Source organism: Cydia strobilella, chromosome 27 (genome assembly GCF_947568885.1).
Source record: "Cydia strobilella chromosome 27, ilCydStro3.1, whole genome shotgun sequence".
NCBI lineage: Eukaryota > Metazoa > Arthropoda > Insecta > Lepidoptera > Tortricidae > Cydia > Cydia strobilella.
The window spans coordinates 1,167,875-1,181,003 of record NC_086067.1 but is presented as its reverse complement, the minus strand read 5'-3'; the positions used below and the strand labels follow the sequence as shown (position 1 = coordinate 1,181,003).

General features: G+C 41.5%; 1 protein-coding gene across 1 annotated transcript in view; it reads right to left on the bottom strand.

The window, feature by feature from the left end:
• Positions 1 to 13,129, bottom strand: part of LOC134753659 (uncharacterized) — a 75,602-nt gene that overhangs the window by 53,913 nt on the left and 8,560 nt on the right. The window contains exons 9-17 of the mRNA XM_063689600.1: positions 12,574 to 12,706; positions 11,346 to 11,471; positions 5,765 to 5,866; positions 5,149 to 5,276; positions 4,136 to 4,279; positions 3,356 to 3,491; positions 2,171 to 2,266; positions 1,253 to 1,363; positions 553 to 642 (exon numbers count right to left, since the gene is read on the bottom strand). Coding sequence (XP_063545670.1) covers positions 553 to 642; positions 1,253 to 1,363; positions 2,171 to 2,266; positions 3,356 to 3,491; positions 4,136 to 4,279; positions 5,149 to 5,276; positions 5,765 to 5,866; positions 11,346 to 11,471; positions 12,574 to 12,706 — 1,066 coding nt within the window. The remainder of the gene's footprint in view (positions 1 to 552; positions 643 to 1,252; positions 1,364 to 2,170; positions 2,267 to 3,355; positions 3,492 to 4,135; positions 4,280 to 5,148; positions 5,277 to 5,764; positions 5,867 to 11,345; positions 11,472 to 12,573; positions 12,707 to 13,129) is intronic.

The following is a 13,129-nucleotide window of genomic DNA, read 5'->3' as shown; positions in this document are numbered from 1 at the left end:
TGTTATGTCGTCGCCCAAATCTTAAATACTTAAATTATATTGTATAATTGTATCTTTGTATTTTTATTTGTTTTGTAGTTCGCAGTACCTTGGTAGTAATACCGTAATGCTGTGTAACTAATTTGAATAATAAATAAATAAGATAAGATAATATTTTATTATGTATTGTATTGTTTTGTGTGTTTGTTTTTGTTGTTGTTGTTGTTGTATGGAAATAATCACCTGACTTTTCGTAGCATCTGTCATTTCTTTACATTTTTTATTTTTGTTGGCGTTTGTAGATGTATGATTGGCATTTTGGCTAGGCCCCTTGATGAGAAATTGACACAAATACCTAACCCCCCTAACCAAAAACATATTTTGTTTTTTTTTTTTTCAAATCCCTCTCGCAACTCTTTTTACAGAAATTAAATCTCTAGTCCTTGCGATACTAAGTTAAAAATAATACACAATTTATATCCTTAACTTGAAAAAAATGGGGGTAATTGTAGCAGATTTTTGAACAGCCGTTATTAAAATAAGCTTGATTTGACAAGTTGCCGCAATACTAACCCTGATTCCATATCTGTCGGCGGGCCACGGGTGGTACAGATAATACATGCCACCTTCGTTCCAGATCGCAGTCTCCAGCACCCCGGGAACCTGTCAATAATGATGTTAAGAAAATAGGATTAGTTCACCCCTTAAATCAGAAGGTACGTCCGGTACTTTCGCGGTACCCTCCTAAGTTAAAAGGCGGTCTCAAAAATAAATAAACTTAAAAATTGAACTTTCCGAATAAGATACACGTTTTCATTTTCAGATCTGGGGGCCGATTTATGAATTTGATCGTCACTCGAAATCTGTGGAAACAGGCGAATTGATATTTTAGAAATACGACCAATAGACATTGCTCACATTGGGATTCTAGTGGTATTGACCATTCGTTTTTAATTCTATTAGCAGAATTTAAATTACTAAAATCGAAATCGATCGCTCGAAATTCAAAAATTGGCTCCCCATAGATTCCCAATTTCTATCGCTCGTATTTTTATCGCAAGACTTATGACTCAAATAGGCGACATGTATCGCGCGCTGTTGCCAGACATGTCGAGCAAAGTCCGGATAGATAGTGTATCCCTAGCTATATAATTTCTTAGCCTTATTAACACTTACGATATAAATCTAAAACCTGATTTACGAATCCAGGCAGGCGAGAATTAGTTTCTAGTAAACGTTAAATTATGGGATTAAGCATTATGAAAGTTGTCACCTGAAGTATTCCAGCGTCTGCAGTTCTAAAGAACTCGTCAAGGCCACGACACAGATCGAACACCTTCGGGTTGTTTGACACCAGCTTACCCCACACTGCGATGCCTTGTTCCTGCCGAAATTAAAATACACGTAATATTTGAGTTGAAGCCACGATGTCTTAAAAATTGGTTACCCATCGCAACCTCGAAAGCTTTTTTTGTCCGATGTTTCATTTGGTCGGTATATTTTTATTTCACAACACGTGATATTTTCAAAAACAGTCGACATTTGAGATTTCAGAAGGGTTCCAAATCAATCCTCGTGTTTTCTCCGGGATGTCTTTATCAAAAGTAAAAAAAAAAATGTTTTTAAATAAAGCACGTTAGGAGCCAAACGAGCAGACGTATCGCCTGATGGCAAGAGATTACAGTCGCTCATGGACACCCGCAACACCAGAGGAGTTGTAAGATTGGAGTACGCTTTTTTTCTTGAAGGTTTGAAAGTTTAAGAAGTGAACTGTGTGATCAAATATTCAAACGCCGATTAAGAGATTTTTTGTTGGATAGACCGTTGTATTCTGTTAGTGAATTTATCAACGATGTATAGATTTGACGATCCTCTACATGAGATACTATCTTGACATTATTTTGAAATACCTACTAGTATCCTGTAATTATATAATTTTTAAATTGATATTTTATTGATTATGTTCTTGTATATCTGTTTTGACGATCATAATATGAATTCTTATAGATTGACATGCCTGCAATTTATAATGTAATCTGTATTATGAAATAAATTAATCGAAATCGAAATCTAAATCTAAGTCGTTTTAGTAGTACATCCCACAAATCAAAATGCAAACAAATTTATATTTGGCAAATAAAACATAGGGTACGCTACACTACAGCACAGCTAGATGGATACAAAAACGTACCTTATGTGTATATTCCTTGTCTTTAATCTTGAAGCTTTCCGCCATCTCACCGAGCACCAGACGCCTAATCGGACCGCCACGTGGCAGTAAAGACTCCTGAAAGCATCATTCAGTGAACAACATTTTTTACCAGTTCAACATAACCACAAGAACGAATATTGACAAAAATTTAGAAAGGTACGTTGAGATGGTTTGGACACGTGGAAAGAATGAATGAAAGAAGGCTAACAAAGAGTGTATAAGGGAGAGGTAGAAACGGGAGTTGGAAGGGGCAGACCTCGGCGGACTTTATCTGATCAGATCGGGGAAATCCTGAAGAAAGGCCAGGTCAAGAGCACCCTAAACCGGCGAGCGTGTATGAGGAATGTTATGAAAGCGAAGGAAACGAAAGAGGTATGTCAGGATCGTAGCAAGTGGAAATACGTAGTCTCTGCCTACCCCTCCGGGAAATAGGCGTGATTATATGTATGTATGTATGTAACATAACCATTCTTACCACTCACTACGAAGTCTAGCTGTAGAAGGAAATCCCAAGGATTGTCTCTGTGGCTACCTAGCTAGCTAACTAGGTAGCTAGTAAGCTATCGAATTCGGATACCATAACTAATTGGCTTATTGTACAGTCGCCATCAGATATATCGGAGCTGCCAAAGTGCTCAAAAATATCTGAACACGCACTCTAGCGCCTTGACAATAGAGGCGTGTTCAGATATTTGTGAGCACCTTGGCCGCTCCGATATATCTGATGGCGACTGTACACGAGCGGATAGCCAAGCCACACGCATTCTTCACTTGGTAGGCGTTTTTAAGTCCAAAAGGCATACGCCTACATTCATACTGTCCTGTTGGGGTCATAAAACGGTCAGTGTCAAATATTATCAATAGAGAACTTAAAATAGGTAGAATTTATTATATTTTTATTAGATTACCAGATAACGCGCAGATTAGTGTAGATAAACGTACATACAGGTGCTCGCGACCGCAGTAAGCAACTAGAAAGTTAATTTGATGTTTGTAGGACAAGTAAGTTTCTCTGTAGAAGAGATAGATAGAGAGAGAGTAGCTCACCCGATATACTACATTATAATATATCCAATTTAGGGGTCTCATCAAGGACGTCTTCCATAACGAGTGATAGAGACAGAGATAGACAGTAAGAGAGGGAGAGAGAGAGAGGAAGCTCACCCGATACACATTGTAGCCAAGGTCTAGCGTCTCATCGAGGATATCTTCATTCCATGCTCGCGCGCGGAGGCGCCGCAGCATCCCGAGCGCGACGAGGCAGCATGGAACCGCCGTGAACACTTTGAACGTTTGGTATCTGCGATTAATTAACTTTTTTAGCTTTTTTTATTCCTCATTGCTCAAGACTAGTGTGGTAATCCATACAAATGTTGGCGACAAACGACGGAATTTTTTGGTCATATTGCCAGAAAGAGGGCCAAAGGGCCATAACCTGTGTAGGATTGTCAAAATACCCTATCGATCATTGATTGGCCTTCAACCTAATTTTACTATAAACTTTTGGCAAAAATTTCACTTTTAGAATAGAATAGAATAGAATAGAAATCATTTATTCAGACAACACATCAATACAACACATATATAGCAAATACAAGACAAAGATAAACGAAACAGTAGAAATAGAGATGTGAAGCCGAAATGGTCTCCACTCAGCAATGCAGCTGGCACGACTAGCGTGGTCAACGGCGCTGGTTTTCTGTGGAGCCAGCGGAGTGTGCGGGACAGCATAGTGCGAGACGGGACACGTTGTGGACGACGTGACATAATAATAACTTTTGACATTTTCTTTTATCACTGACTGTATTTTTCTTTCCAGAGGCTTCTAATATCGAGACCATTCTATAGCCACCTCCTGTGTCCATCATCAGATCAGCTCAATGGTACCATAGTATTGCATTTAAATCTTCTGGAGGCCGGCAGGCGAGGAAGAAGAAAAGATACCTGTGACTGGCCATGTGTCTGGTGGCTCGCAGTATCCACTTCTCAGCATCCAACTGCTGATACTGCGAGTGGAAGTTCTTGTTGGCCACGTCCACCACGCTGTGGAGGATTGTCTCCGATTTGGGCCTAGAGACCATGTCGTCTCTGCAACGTGAAAAAGGTAACGGTAAATAAGGGCGCTTGGAATCATGGTTTTTGACAGCATCAGGTTATCCGCCATAGCTCATTTAACTGATCACGACGGACCAACCCAACCCCATGAAAAAAAAAATTGAAATCTAACCTTACTGTTAAAACATGAAGTAAAAATTTGAATGGAGATAAAAATGTGGGTTGGTTTGGTTGCCCTCTGCAGAACGACGTACTTATCGTAAAAATATTTCTAAATTGTAAGAAGGTTTGGACGAGAATGTGTGTTTACAGTTGTTGTACTTGTAGATCTAGTGGTCCCGATGTCGTGCCCTGAGTATGTAAACTAAAATAGATGGCGCTGTACGGTGCAAAATGTTGTGTAGTAACTGAATTGACCAACTTTGAGTAACATCATAATATACGGAGCAGTACAACAATGTAAATCAGCTGTCAAATTCGGTGCACGAATTTATTTTTGAATTTGCATATCTTGTACAGTCGCCATATATCAGCTGCCGAGGTGCTCAAAAATATCTATAAGCACTCCCTCTATTGTCTTGATAATAGAAGCGTGTTCAAAAGTTTGTGAGCGCCTTGGCCGCTCCGATATATCTGAAGGCGACTGTAAAATTAATCCTTTGGTCTATGTCGTCAGTCATTAGGACTATGGTAAAATCGTGCGTCTCTCCCTTCCGACCAGTACAAGAAGAAGTCAAAATTTTGTAAGGATCTTAGGAATCTGTTGAAGACTATTCCCCAAATTTTTCGATTCTTTGTCAACACCAAAAAAGTTCCTCGAAAACCAGAAAATTCTCATGTCTATTGTCCAACTATATACAAGTGTAGCGTCGTCCCACAGTGCATCAGTTTGTCTACATTACCTGCCAAACATGTGCGCCTCTCCTTTAGGACAATACAGGAAGAAATCCTCCCCACGAAAACCCATGATCTGGTCCATGGTGGGCGCCACGGGACCTTTCTCGGGCGCCATTGGCAATGTTGGCGCCGGCTGAAACAAAATTAGGTGTCGGAACATTTTTCGTTACACAAAGTTCCGAAGAGTTAAAGCCAAAGTTCGTTACAGAAGATCATTTTGGACCACTTTTGAGCTCCATCGATGAACAACTGTCAGATGTATACTAACAATAATTTAATATGTTTGAGTCTCACGGGAGTTTTATAGTTAAAATTGTCAGCCGGGCTAGCACATGATTGGCGCGAGAGTATCTCGCCGCGACATAGACCCGTCCCTCTTTAATTCATACAGTTAGTTAAAGACGGGTAGTCTATCTCGCGGCGAGATACTGTCGCGCCAATCATGTGCTCGGCCTACAGATGCTCAGATTTAGCAGTAAGGATAGCAAAAGTTATAAGAGATGCTTCTTTGTATTCGAAATTGTAAACCTATTTCGATTATCTTTTCCTACTTATATCGCGGTACCACTGACGCGTGGCTGAGGGATTAGAATTGTAAGAAGTATAGAAAAGTAGCCTCACCTCTTTGGGCACCTTCTGATAGAACTCGCGAAGCTTCCGACGCGAGGTGGTGCGCGACGTCGCCAGCGAAACTGCGCTCAGGGATTGCAGCGGATATTCTCCCTGCGGACAATATATATTATGAACCATTAGTAAATAACATAAACACAAACTCACATGCACGGTTACATAATATGGGAGAAAATATATTTACACGCCTCTAAGACACTGACAATAAGGTCGTGTATGTCGATAATTATGGTCGTGTGTAGAGTTAGACCAAGAAAAGTATGGACGGTGTTATGTATGTGTGCGTGAGCGCACCTCCCCGCTTCCATTGGTACATGTATTAAAGCAGTGTGTCTATAGCCATCGGTTGTTTCACTCGTGCCTCGTGCCCTTTCCAAATACAACATTGGCGGCGATCTACCTACGCGAAATTAAAAATGTCCACGTCCAGTGCGCATTTCGGAATTTTGCCAACATTTGATCACCATTCGCAGACCTGGAAAACATTTAAATCTCGCTTATTGCAATGGTTTGTGGCAAATAAAATAAATGCGACGTCGGACGCGACAGGCGAACAAAGGCGAGCGATTTTACTAGCACACTCATTGACGGTACTTACAAACTCGCAGCGGATTTAGCGTTGCCCAAGAAGATAGAAGAAGTGCCATACGAAGATGTATTAAAGTTGTTGGAAAACCACTTTGTTCCAAAGGTGTTTGGTTTTAGTGAACGGTACAAATTCTATTCGGCCGTTCAACAAAACGGAGAAACGCATACCCAATGGGCGGCAAGGCTACGTGGTTTGTCAGCGGATTGCGACTTCACAAACGTAGAGGAAGTTCTTCGCGACAGATTTATGATGGGCATGCTGCCGGGACGGGAGCGGGACAAGATTTTCACGCAGGACCTCAAGGAGCTGACGCTTACCAAGGCGGTGGAGTTGGCTAACGCGGTGCGCTGCGCGCGGGAGGTGTCGGCGGGTGCGGGACAAACGGCCTCGACGAGTGACCAGCTGTTCAAGATCACCAGCGAGACCAAGGATTCGGCCGCGGTAAAGGCCATTTAAAAAAAATGTGCAAAACAGTAAAGTGCATTATGGCGAATGACGTGAGCGAGGGAGACGACGGTAAGTTGTTTAATATTCGTTCCATAAAGGGGGAACCCATGTTAGAATGGGTAACCGTACAAGGCGTGCCCTTACAGTTTGAAATTGATAGCGGGGCAGCGGTCACGGCGATGTCACCGCGGCTATTCAACAAGCATTTCTCTAAAGTGACGGTTTGCGCGCCTAAGAAAAATCTGGCGTCATATAACGGCGGTAACCTGGCCTGCATAGGTATGGCGCCAATGCCCATAGAATACGCGGGGCGCACACAGCTGATTGATGTTTACATTATTCGCAATGGTGGCCCGCCGATTTTAGGTCGAGATTTCATTTCATCATTTAACTTAGAAATGACAACAACAGTTAATTACTGTACGCAAAAACGAGATAAAATGGAAATATTGCAAAGTAATTATCCAGCAGTGTTTTCAGACGATTTAGGCCTATTTAATAAGTACAAAGTAGGGTTGCAGCTTAAACCAGACGCGAAACCGGTTTTTTTCAAGGCGCGATCGTTAGCATTTGCGCTAAAAGGAAAAGTAGATAAAGAAATAGACCGCTTAGTAAGTAGGGGTGTTAAAGCCTGTTGAGTATTCGGAATACGCATCTCCAATAGTTCCGGTGTTAAAAAATAATGGCACCATGCGTATCTGTGCGGATTACTCGGTCAGCATTAATAAGCAGCTGTGTGTGGAACAATATCCGTTACCCACAATTAAAGAGTTGTTTACTAAATTACACGGAGGACAAACGCTTGAGTTAAAGCCAGAGTCTCAACATCTTACCTGCATAAATACGCATCGTGGTTTATTTTTCTATACACGCTTAGTTTTTGGGTTAGCAAGTGCTCCGGCCATATTTCAGCGCGCGATTGATAATTTGCTTAACGGTATGGAAGGAGTACTGTGTTTACTGGACGATATATTAATAACCGGTAAAGACGACACCGAACATTTGCAAAGATTAAACGCGGTTTTAAAAAGATTGGAAAACGCAGGGTTAACCTTGCAAAAAGAAAAATGCGTATTTTTTCAGGAGCAAGTGCAATACTTAGGCTATATAATTGATAAAAACGGGCTTCACAAATCACCTGACAAGGTGAAAGCAATCTTGGAAGCGCCGGTACCGACCAATGTAAATAAATTACAATCATTTTTAGGTTTAGTAAATTACTACCGTAATTTTGTGCAAGGGGCATCCATGATACTTTCACCATTGTATGATTTGTTGAAGAAAGGAGTCAAGTGGGGTTGGAGAGAGGAGCATGACCAAGCATTTGAAAAAATAAAAAAAAGCCTAGCCTCGGATCAAGTTTTAGCTCATTTTGACCCAAATGCCAATCTAGTTTTGACCGTTGACGCATCACCATACGGCCTGGGTGCTATTTTGAGCCAGATACAGCCGGATAACACTGAAAGGCCTATTTCATTCGCTTCACGTACTCTTAACGCGGCAGAAAAAAAAAATTCGCAACTTCAAAAAGCAGCCACGGCAATCGTGTTCGCAGTTAAACGCTACCATCAATATCTATTTGGGAGGTCGGTGCCCTTTACGTTGCGAACCGATCATAAACCTCTAATCTCCATTTTCGGCCCTTATAAGGGCATTCCCGAAGTTACGGCTAATCGGTTGCAAAGGTATGCCATTTTCTTAAGCGCATATAATTATAAAATTGAATATATCCGGAGTGCCATGAATAGCGCAGATTATCTGTCTCGAGCTTGTTTACCTGACGACGGCGATAACAGCGAAGGGCCACAGCGGGGGCGCGCGCGCGGGGAGGGACAAGACCCGTTAATACCAGATGATCGCGCGTCATACATCAATTTTGTTATCGAAGGATGCTTACCGTTAACTACGGACGAGTTGCGTAATCAGACAAAGATTGACCCAGATTTAAGTAAGGTTGTAGGTTACGTTTGTAAAGGCTGGCCCAAGAAAATTAATAACGATAAGTTAAAACCGTATTTCCAGTGTAGATTGCAGTTATCTTATGAAAACGGCTGTTTGATGAGAGGCCATAAGGTCGTGATTCCTGCGACTATGCAGTCACGTGCGTTATCTGAGTTACATAATTCTCACTTAGGAATAGTAAAAACCAAAGCGGAGGCTCGGTCCAAATTTTGGTTCCCTAAGATCGACGAAAAGATTGAACAAATGATAGGTTCTTGTGAAACTTGTATTAAGTTGAGGCCCGCTCCCAGTCGTGCACCTTTAGCTCCTTGGAAATTCCCACCGGATCCTTTTACGAGAATCCATTTAGATTTTTTGGGCCCAATCAATGGCAACACCTACTTAGTGATCGTAGATGCTCATAGTAAATGGGTTGAGGCGTATAATATGAAAAGCGGTACTAACACGTCGGCGGTGTGCGAAAAGTTGTACGAGTTTATGGCTAGGTTTGGGTTACCGCAAGTGATAGGTAGTGACAACGGGTGCGCATTTACGTCAAAAGAGTTTAAGGAGTTCTGTTTGTTGAATGGCATAACACCGGTGACGTCACCGGCGTACCACGCGGCTAGCAATGGGCAAGCCGAGGCTTCCGTGAAAATAGTCAAAAAGGGAATAAAATCCTGTTTAATAAATAGTCGAAATATTAAAGATTGTAATAATAAGTTACAAAAATATCTTTTTGACTACAGGAATTCAATACATTCCACGACGGGGCACTCGCCTGCTCAGTTAGTTTTCGGCCGTAAACTTCGGACACGCCTTGACATACTTAACCCTTCGACTGCGTCCTCCTCGCACACGTCATTGGATAATTATGTAAAAAAACAACAGTGTTTACAGAGTAAAGCGTATAGTGGAAAAAATAAACAAGAATTTAATATAGGCGATAAAGTTTTATACAAAAAGAACTTTAATAATAATAAGTTTACATGGTGCAAGGGTATAATTAGGGAAAAGTTGGGAAAAGTTGTATATTTAGTACAAGATTGTGAACATTTAGATAAGTATAAAAAACATAAAGACCAAATAATGTTATACAAGGGACAAGAGGACGGTTCGTTTCTAGATGACATCTCTCTAGAAGATTTATTTTCATCAGAACAAACCCTTCCATCGTCGGGTACTACTACCGGCAGCGAGGTGCAAAATAGTGGGGGAGGAGAAGGCGGCCAAATAGTCGGTCTAAGCGCAGAAGGTGCAGAGTTAACCGGTTCTTTGCCGCCGCCCAACGACGACCCACAGGAACGGTTCGAGGACGCCGAGTCGGACGACACCCCAGTGGAAGGGTCAGATGATCCAGGTGTATCCAACCCGTCTACTACTGTCGGCCAGGACAGAGTCAAACGAAACCGTCCCCAAGTTAATTATAAACCCTATTTTAAGTAATCCTTATATTTAGACTAGTTGTAAACTATGGGGAGGATTGTTATGTATGTGTGCGTGAGCGCACCTCCCCGCTTCCATTGGTACATGTATTAAAGCAGTGTGTCTATAGCCATCGGTTGTTTCACTCGTGCCCTTTCCAAATACAACAGACGGTATAGAAAGGATGCCAATCTCTTATGGCAGAATTGTTGCAAAAGTGACCGCTTTCAGCTTTAAATAATAGTTCCTAATCTCTCCGGTGGCGCTAGTTAGGCTCTGGGACATGAGTATAACATGAACCATATAAGCATAGAGTTATATCTATCTTTGATATAAGGCAACAAATAACCCGACCAAATTACGTAGGTTGTTTTTGGTAGTATTTCGGTGTATGGTGGCGCCGTCTAATTACTGTTTTTTGATGGACACTTTTCATACATAGAGATTTGGCTCCTTTATATAGTCTCCATGAAGAAAAGTCTGCAGTGATTTTGACAGCACACGCAGTGCCAGTGTTATTTATAAGTCATAATTTCATAGAAGTTTGACTTTTAAAATCTCTGCAGACTTTTCTTGGTTTGACTCTACTAACGTACATATAAATTTCATAAACTTAAAAATTAAACACTATTTTGGCGACAGAACGGCGTGGCTCCGTTGAATCTTCTGCTCTTGTGTCTGCCTGCAGTTTGATCCGGAACCTCCAAAACACTTCCTCGCGTGGTCAGAAGTCATAATCATAATCACTTTATTGCGACCATGATTTTAAAGGTGTTACGCAATATTTAAAAAACAGTTTCACATGGGCCCTGTTAGGGCAAAGCAAGGATGTATGTACATATTTACACTAGAATATTATATTATCACGCAAAATTCTTAAAAATGTCATTATAAAATTAAAAATCGTAAAAATTGTATACATTTAAAAAAAAAAACCGTAAAATTCATCAATTAAATAACAACAATCAATGCCATAATTCTATTTTTTTTTTATTTAACACAAAACAAGATAACAAAACAATGCGGACTAAAAAATTTTTATTATATGTGATGTCAAATTCATCTGTATAAAAGTCGTCAACTGAGTAGTAACATTTCTGTATTATTTTCATCAAGTCTAATCATATCATAAAGAAACATCGGCGAAGAAATGAATAATTGAGAACATACCTCATGTTTCCTTTCGATGAGCGCGTTGTTGTTCATGCTGACCCATTCTGATTCGCAATGCGCGGGTAGTGCCTTCAAATCCAGCTCGTACCGGGGCTGGCGGATCAGTGGCTCGCGGGCTAGTACCTGCAAGTATATTTTAAGTTTAGACTAAACTTCAGATACTCCTGGATCAATTTTATTCAAACATAGCTAAGAACCATTGCGAGGAAACTCGCTTTCACATTTAAAAAAACCGGCCAAGTGCGAGTCGGACTCGCGCACCGAGGGTTCCGTACTTTTTAGTATTTGTTGTTATAGCGGCAACAGAAATACATCATCTGTGAAAATTTCAACTGTCTAGCTATCACGGTTCATGAGATACAGCCTGGTGACAGACAGACAGACGGACGGACAGACGGACAGTGGAGTCTTAGTAATAGGGTCCCGTTTTTACCCTTTGGGTACGGAACCCTAAAAACCGCATGGAAATCGGTCTATCCGTTTGAAGCTACGATGCCACCCCATAACCATTCCGGTCGCAGAATCGCAGAAAGTAGTAACCAAAAGTCAGATGTGTCGTACCAGTTACTACACTTTGCGACTGTGTACAGTTTTGGTTACTAAGTGTGGTAACAGTGTGCACACAATGCGACCAAAATTGCTTCTGTAACTAAGTGTGGTCGCCGTGTGTACACTTTTCGGTCACAAAGTGTCGAAACATATTTTATACACTGCAAAGGTGTCGTAACGGCGACGACACTGCGACTGGAATTGTGACCGAAAAACACGGTGTCGACTCATTTGCGTCGTAACGGCGACCGAAAATGCTTGTATGGGACAGACAGACATTGGCGTCAAACATATAACACCCCTCTTTTTTGCGTCGGGTATTAAAAAGTAACAATATTATATATCCATGCATGAAACATACCTCAGTATCAGTGATGATAACTGGCGGCATGGGGCACTCTCGTTTACCAGCATCCAGCCCCCCACATTTTTTAAACTATTACGTCGGTGGCAAACAAGCATACGGCGCGCCTGATGTTAAGTCTCCGTAGCCTATGTACGCCTGCAACTCCAGAGGATATAGCTACATGCGCGTTGCCGACCCTAACACTCCGCACCCTCGTTTAGCTCTGGCAACCTTACTCACAACACTATGAGTAGGGTCTAGTGTTATTTGGCTGCGGTTTTCTGTTGACCACAAAGAACGAAGGTGACTCTATAGCCTAGGGACGTTTACCTCAATATCAGTGATGATAACTGGCGGCATTGGGCACTCCCGTTTACTAGCGTCCAGCCCCCCATAGTTGGCCACGAAGTCAAGTACAAAGGAGGTGACGCCGGCGTAACGAAGGAAGGCAGCGCCACCTTGCCTGCAACACAAATAGCACAGATCATGCCATTGCTTTTTGTACCACGAAGGTGGTTAACAATACCACGCCTGATGTTAAGCATCCATCGCAGTCTATAACAAGGAGTCATCCTAGGGAGCATAGGAAACCTTACGCACCATCAGGAACACACAGTACACTGCCGTTGAATAAACGCTAAGAGAGAGAGAGATCCATTTTTTCTCTGCATGTGAGGGTCAAATAGGTACTTTATAATACAATCCTACTAGGGCAAACGTCAAAATTTGGTGATCATTCCTGAAATTTAGTAGGCAAAAGAGATTCCATTTTCATGTCCAGACCATTTGACATTTAGAGACAGTGAGGACCTACACCGTCTTGTTATTCCTTTGTGGCATCTTTAACTGCTAAGTTTTTTTATATGTCGGTGAGAAATAAGCATAA